Here is a 7,116-nt window from a genome sequence, read left to right on the forward strand (position 1 = left end):
AATAAGCCACTGGAGGTGTCTCTCTCCGGCACGTACACGACGCCAGTGCTCCACCACCCAGCATACAAGAAGCCCCTCTTTGCCGCAAATGAGATGGCACGTGTGATTCTGCACTACACGCCCAAGGACAATAGCTGCGGTGAGAGTTGTAGTACGGGTGGTGGCAGCCTGGCGAATGTGCCGCTGGAGGAGGAGGCGTGGATGGAGTGGGAGGCGACCACCTTCACGTGGGCCGTTCACTCCCTTTACACGCAGCGGCGCTCGTCACCCGAATCGACGGCGGTCNATGGAGTGGGAGGCGACCACCTTCACGTGGGCCGTTCACTCCCTTTACACGCAGCGGCGCTCGTCACCCGAATCGACGGCGGTCTTCGAATATTTGGATCAAAAGATTGGCGAAAACAACTGCCAAGGCCTCTGCCTTTCTGCCACAGAGGTGCAGGATGCTTCTGCTGCTTCTACCGCTCCTGCACCGTCTTTCCTCATTGACTGCATCATGTGGTGTGCGGTGCTGCCTGCGCTGTGCGAGGGTGGTCTGCTGGAGGAGAAGGAGCGCGAGCAGCTGCCGCACCTTGTCAAATGGTTCCAGTCCTTCCATGCAGCCAGGGAAGAGCTGATCGCCAGTGCCTTCGAGGCCCTCGCGGTGCAGGAGCTGGCTGACTTCTTGCGTGCACCACGCGTCTACAAGGTGTCACCAAAGGTGGACAAATGCTTCTTCGTCACAACTCCCATCTATTACGTGAATGCCGCGCCGCACATTGGACACGTGTACAGCACACTCATCGCCGACGTCATTGCGCGGTACCACAAAGTAAGGGGAGAGCGTGTCTTCGCGATGAGCGGAACAGATGAGCACGGACAGAAGGTCGTCGAGGCTGCGCGACAGAAGCAGATGACGCCGTACGAATTCACCACACATGTGTCAAAAGAGTTCAAGGACTGCTTCACGCAGATGGGGTACGAAATGGATTACTTTATCCGCACCACGAACGAGAGCCACAGTCGTGTCGTGTGCGAGCTGTGGTCAAAGCTGGAGGCGAAGGGTGACATCTACCTTGGCCGCTACGAGGGGTGGTATTCTGTCAGTGACGAGTCGTTCCTGACGGCGCAGAACGTCACTGACGGCGTCGACAAGGACGGAAACCCGTGCAAGGTGAGCCTCGAGAGCGGTCACGCCGTGACATGGGTGGCGGAGGACAACTACATGTTCCGCCTCAGCGCCTTTCGCGAGCGGCTGCTGGAGTGGTACCACAACAACCCCAGCTGCATTGTGCCAGAGTTTCGCCGCCGCGAAGTGATACGCACAGTAGAGAAGGGCCTGTTCGACCTCAGCGTCTCGCGCAAGAAGGAGACGGTGCAGAACTGGGCCATTCCGGTTCCCGGCAACCCTGATCACTGCATCTACGTCTGGCTCGATGCGCTGTCGAACTACTACACCGGCTCTCGCCTCCGCCTCGGGAAGGATGGAGAGGAGTTGCATCTGGTCGACGACCACACGGAACTGGACCGCTTCCCCGCTGACGTGCACGTCATTGGAAAAGACATTTTGAAATTCCACGCAATTTACTGGCCTGCTTTCTTGATGTCGGCTGGCCTCCCGCTGCCCAAGAAGATCGTTGCTCACGGCTGGTGGACCAAGGACCACAGGAAGATCAGCAAGTCGCTCGGCAACGTCTTTGATCCCGTGGAGAAGGCACGCGAATTCGGCTTTGACGCGCTCAAGTACTTCCTGATGCGGGAGTCGGGCTTCTCCGATGATGGCGACTACAGCGACAAGAGCATGATGGCTCGTCTTAACGGCGAGCTGGCTGATACACTCGGCAACCTCGTCATGCGCTGCACCTCTGTAAAGATCAATCTCAACCGTGAATGGCCAGCGCCTGGGGCCTATAACGACAAGGATGAGATGCTTGTGCAACTCATTAAGGAAATGCCCGGTGTTGTGGATCATTTCTTCTTGATCCCCGACGTGCAGAGGGCGCTTGTGGCAATATTTGATGTGCTGCGGGTGATCAACGGCTACGTCACCGACAATGCACCGTGGAAGCTTGTCAAGACGGACCCCGAGAGGCTGCGCACCGTCCTGTACCTCACGATGGAGGGCGTGCGCCTGGCCACGCTTCTTCTGAGCCCTATTCTTTCGGAAAAGGCTCCCATCATCTTTGACATGTTGGGCGTGCCGGTGACCAACCGCAGCGGCTTAGAGAACTTTGAGTTTGGTGTTGTGCCTGCTGGGACACCAATCGGTAATGCAGCGGGGGGTGAGGTGCTGTTCACAAAGCGCTCACTAGAGGAGCCAAAGGCTGTCTGAGTCTTTCTTCTAAGCCTCCCTAGGGGCAAGGAGAACAACGATGGCGACAACAACATGGGAATGCGCGTATTTGCGTAAGGTCGCTCGTTGCCTTTTTTTTTTGCTTTTTTTTCTCACTTTTACTCGGTACGGCACCCACATTTCCCATCACTGTGGAGACAGCAAGTGAGTGCGCTTAAAGATAGGAGAGGATGAGAAGAAGTGGAATGAAACGGAAGGAAAAGTGAGCTTAACTGAAATCATGCGAAGGCACTAGCCGAGAAGTGATTGTGGAGAACAAGGTATCTTGTATCCATCGTTTGTTCACAGACATTTGGACACGACGTAAAAGACAAAGAAGAGGGAGACGGCGGAAAATAGCCCCGAACCAAACGAAAAAAAAAAAAAAAAACAGTGCAATATTTCTCTAATTCACTGGTGGTGAATAGCGGCGACACTTGGCGGAAGCGACAATCTTTCAGTGTAGGAGAGTGTGTGAACAAACATTTTTCTCTCTTTCTCTCTCTCTCTCTCTCTGCCCCGGTGTGTGCGTCTGTATGTGCACTTGTGTGGGGGAAAAAAAAGGTGTCCATAGTAGTTTTGTGTGCTAACGAGTCTCGGATCTTGGGCACACTGACATAAGGAATGAGAAGACCCGGAGGAAACCGCAATCCAGAACGGCAGGGCCGTGTTCAGGGCCAGCAGGGATCCCCAATGGCACCCCCCGGGCCTTCAATGGGCTACCCGCAGCACCAGCACCATCAATTCCACCATCACCACCATCACCATCATCACAATAGCAGCTACAACAACGCCTATGACGGCTCGCGTCCCCCACCGCACAACATGCAGCAGATGCCTCACCATGGGTTCGCTCAAGGCGGTGGCGGCGGTGGCGGCGGTAACGGATGGAACAACCCGCAACAGCAAATGCCAATGTATAACCAAGGCTTCGGCCACATGGGTCCTGGCGTCGGCGGCGGCGGCGGCTACGGTGACATGAGTGGTGGTGCTGGGGGTGGTGGGGGTGGGGTCTACCAGGATATGCATGGAGGACAGTACCCGCCTTCTCCGTCTCATATGGGCGGCGGATCTCCCCTACCTTACATGCGCACTCAGGTAATGCCTGGCACTGTTCCGCATAACGGCCCGCTTCCCGGTGCATACGGTGGTCTTCCCGGCCAGGGCGCTCCAATGTCCATGGGCTACGGTCGTGGTGGACAGCCTCCAATGGATCCGATGCAACCGGGTGGCATGTACGGCGGGCCAATGGTGCACCGCGATGGATTCGTCGATAACCGATTGAGTCCTCCACCACAGATCGGCTACGGGCCCAATGTAGGTGCGCCACCTCCGCCACCTCCGCCGCCAGGACCTCCCTACGGTGGTGGCGGCCCGATGCCTGTGACGCGGCCGACCGGTGGCGGTATCGTTTACCCGGATCCCCGCAGCAAAGCCATGATGGGTGGCCCTCAGATGCCGCTCCCCAACACTGGACGCAACCCACGCATAGGCTCCCCCGATCCCGGTGTTATGGGTGGTGGTGGTGGTGGTGGTGGTGGTGGTGGTGGTGTGCCGCCTTCCCGCTTCAACCAGCAGCCCACTACAATCCCGCCAGGCATGGCACCACCGGTCAACTACATGCCGGGGCCAAATGTTCCACCAAATCAACCACCAATGATGCCTGCACCAATGGATTTTGCTGATCCTTCCCAAGTAGAGCGCTTTGATGCGAGTGCCCCAACAGAAAATCTCTACGATTTTCTACAAGAGCGCGACTTGGTTTCAGTCGACAACCTCTCCAGCTTCTTCCCCCAGGATTATGACCCGAAAAAGGACCCCCCGTTGAAGATTGCTGTCGATGGAAACTTTTGCCTTACAAGCCTACGTGACGAGCTTCGGAAGAGAGATCCGTTGTGGTTTCTGAACTCTACTCTTCCAGAGGAGCTACTGGCCTTAGTGTGGCATCATGTGGATTGGATGCGGAGCTTGAATTTGGAGCCGATTTGGGTTTTCAATGGTCTCAGCGTGAGTGGTGATGTGGAAACCTTCTTGACGACAGAGTCGGAACTGCGCGCCCGTGATGATGTGTGGAGTAAACTGGAGGATGGCATTATTCCTGAAGAGGCGGAGATTCAAACTGCGTTCGATCAACCTTTAGGCGAGGATGTTCAGATGGCTGTATCGCGCTACTTGAAAAAAGAGCTGAACGTGATGGCAGTTACTGCCCCTTTCCTGAATTGGGCCCAAATGGTAGCGTTCCACAAAGAGGGACTTGCAGATCTGCTTATGGGCCCACCAGAGATGTTGTTGCTCCCATATGATGAGATGAAGCTCATCGTGCAAATTGATGTTTCCAACACCAATGTGTATTTCTTTGATCGGGATAGAGTCTTGCGTGCACTATTCCCGTACCATGTCACGGAGACAAGCACAAAGGTGGCTGGTGATAGGCTGATGGACCTTGGCTTAATCACCGCTACTCACCCAGCACTCTCGTCTGCGCGTGTAAGTATTGACCTCACGATGCAGGGGATTTATGAAGAACTCTCCGCTGAAGTGCCCAAGTACCGCTCGATTAAAGAGTTTATCAATGCCCACGCATTTGTGCAGGACACGAACAAGAAAAAGGCAGGACTTACTATAAAGCACTCCAAAGGCCGCGGATACCTTCGCTATAGTAGTGTTTTCTCGTCAAAGGCGAAGGATTCTCCAATGGTGTACCTGGTTCGTGTACTTGAGCCGGAATTGACAAATGCGGATATGCCTACCAACCTCAGTGGGGTTCTGGGCCACCTCGTTCCGTTGTCGCTCTTTTACCTACAGTTTTCAGGACTCCTCTCGGTGCGCATCATGACAGTTGTAACCCAGTCATACCTTCGCGATGAGTGCCCTGTCTCGGATACCAAAGATTACCACGAAAAATTGGAGGTTCTTATGACAATGCGAAGCCAGATCATCGCTCAGGTGATGAAAAAGATTCTGCAGGATAACTCCTCCAAGCGTGCGGAATGTCTTTCATGGGTTCGTTGGTTCAAGCCCATCTTGGCACCCATGCATCGACCAAAAGAACTTATCGATTTGGACGAATGGGACATTGAACATAGTGAGGAAGTGAAACAACTCAGCGAAGATTGCTTGGAGGATTATAGCATCGCCTCTGTACTCACTTTTAGTACTGAGGCCGCGCGGACCATTCGGGAACAGAGTGTATGCTCCCCCCGTGAGATGCCAATTCGTTACCATGGCAAAAAGGAGACCCTTTTCGCCATTCTTCTTAAGGCGTTCGATTTTCTTGGCTACTTCTCTCACTCGACGGCGTCGCCGGAGAATGGGGCGGAGCGGATGGAGGAAGAGCGCGAAGAGGGAACTGGGCAGATGATCACCGCTGACGGTGTGCCTGTCACTGCCTCTGATAGCAACAGCAATAACTATAACGAAAGGAACGACTATGATTGCAACAACACTATGGCAGAGGATGAGACCAACGGCTACCCAACTGTGTATTTCCCAACATTTTTGATGAACACTATTAAGCACAATCTGAAATCGTTTGAGAGTGCCTTTGTGGTGCTGACTGAGCTTCTTCGTGTTGGCATAATTGGTAGTTTACCTTGTCAGTACATTGACCCGGCAAATCAGGAGCTCGCAATCCCGATGCAGGACCAGGAACCAAATTACGACCCTCGTGTATTACTGGCGTCGCGTATTGCCTGTCTCATCACTGTGCCGTACCACCGTTCGTCTGAAGACTTGCCGTTTATTTGGGCTCCCGTCTACAGCAGGCACCTGTGCGCTTTCACTGTAATGGTGCGGGCGATGTGTCGTTGTCTTCGTGAGCTGGTGGAGGTGATTGCCACCACCGTCTTTCTTGCAGGAAACAGCGACTGTGGTCTGGATGAGTTTGCCTCCTTTGCCTCACTGCTTCCCTTTGGCGAGGTTCCATCGGCGATTGGTGGACTGCTGTTGCACTACGTGCTCGTCTTTCCTGCCGACTACCAGGTAAACCTCACAACGCGACAGGAGCGCGTGGAGTACCTGCAGCAGAAGTTCCGTGATGTGCCCGATCTTGGCAAGCATCTGCGCATCGTGATGACCTTCACGCTGCAGGCGCTCTACCTCATCAACGCGTACGGACTCAGTGACAAGGGGGCGGTGGTGCCTAAGGACCTGCTGGTGGGCAACACAGTAGAGTCTACGATCCAGCTGCTGTGGGAGAAGTGGCGTGACCACATCGACGACAACCCGCCGCGCGACATCCACATGCTCTACACGACCGACGACGTCGATGAGGTGTAACAGAGCCGCGAGAGAAGGAGCGANCGCCGCGCGACATCCACATGCTCTACACGACCGACGACGTCGATGAGGTGTAACAGAGCCGCGAGAGAAGGAGCGAGAGGACGAGTGTGGGTGCGGGCGATGAAGTGTATGTGCCAGTAGTAGCAGCAGCAGCAACACGGGGAGGCACAGCACCCGGCGGCACCGCGCCGAAGCGGCCGCGAAGGGACAAGGACGAGAAGGAAGCGACACAAGACTGGGGCGGTGTGGGCGGCAACGGGATTGCCGCAGTCGACGAGCAAGAACAGACACACACACTGTGATGATGAATGGTGGGTGTGTGAGGAGGAGGAGGAGGAGGAGGAGGAGGGGGGAAACCGAAGCAAACCGAACCCAAACAAAGAAGGACAACGGCACACCAACAAGCAAGGAGGAATGAACTCCCTGGAAAACAACAACTACAACCAAAAAAAAGGAATCAAACAAACAAACAAATGAGAAGACAATGAAAAAAAAAAAAAANAAAAAAAAAAAACAAAACCAAA

General features: G+C 54.6%; 2 protein-coding genes across 2 annotated transcripts; both read left to right on the top strand.

Moving 5' to 3' along the window:
* Nucleotides 1-286: 286 nt before the first annotated feature.
* Nucleotides 287-2,311, top strand: DQ04_08091000 (putative leucyl-tRNA synthetase; the record flags this gene model as incomplete). The annotated part of the gene is made up of 1 exon (XM_009315428.1): nucleotides 287-2,311. The coding sequence occupies one exon, from the start codon at nucleotides 287-289 to the stop codon at nucleotides 2,309-2,311; it is 2,025 nt and encodes a 674-aa protein (XP_009313703.1).
* Nucleotides 2,312-2,935: 624 nt separating this feature from the next.
* Nucleotides 2,936-6,589, top strand: DQ04_08091010 (hypothetical protein; the record flags this gene model as incomplete). The annotated part of the gene is made up of 1 exon (XM_009315429.1): nucleotides 2,936-6,589. One exon carries the CDS (start codon nucleotides 2,936-2,938, stop codon nucleotides 6,587-6,589), a length of 3,654 nt encoding a protein of 1,217 aa, XP_009313704.1.
* Between the last annotated feature and the right edge of the window lie 527 nt (nucleotides 6,590-7,116).

Source organism: Trypanosoma grayi (assembly GCF_000691245.1).
Source record: "Trypanosoma grayi strain ANR4 Tgr_809_V1, whole genome shotgun sequence".
NCBI lineage: Eukaryota > Euglenozoa > Kinetoplastea > Trypanosomatida > Trypanosomatidae > Trypanosoma > Trypanosoma grayi.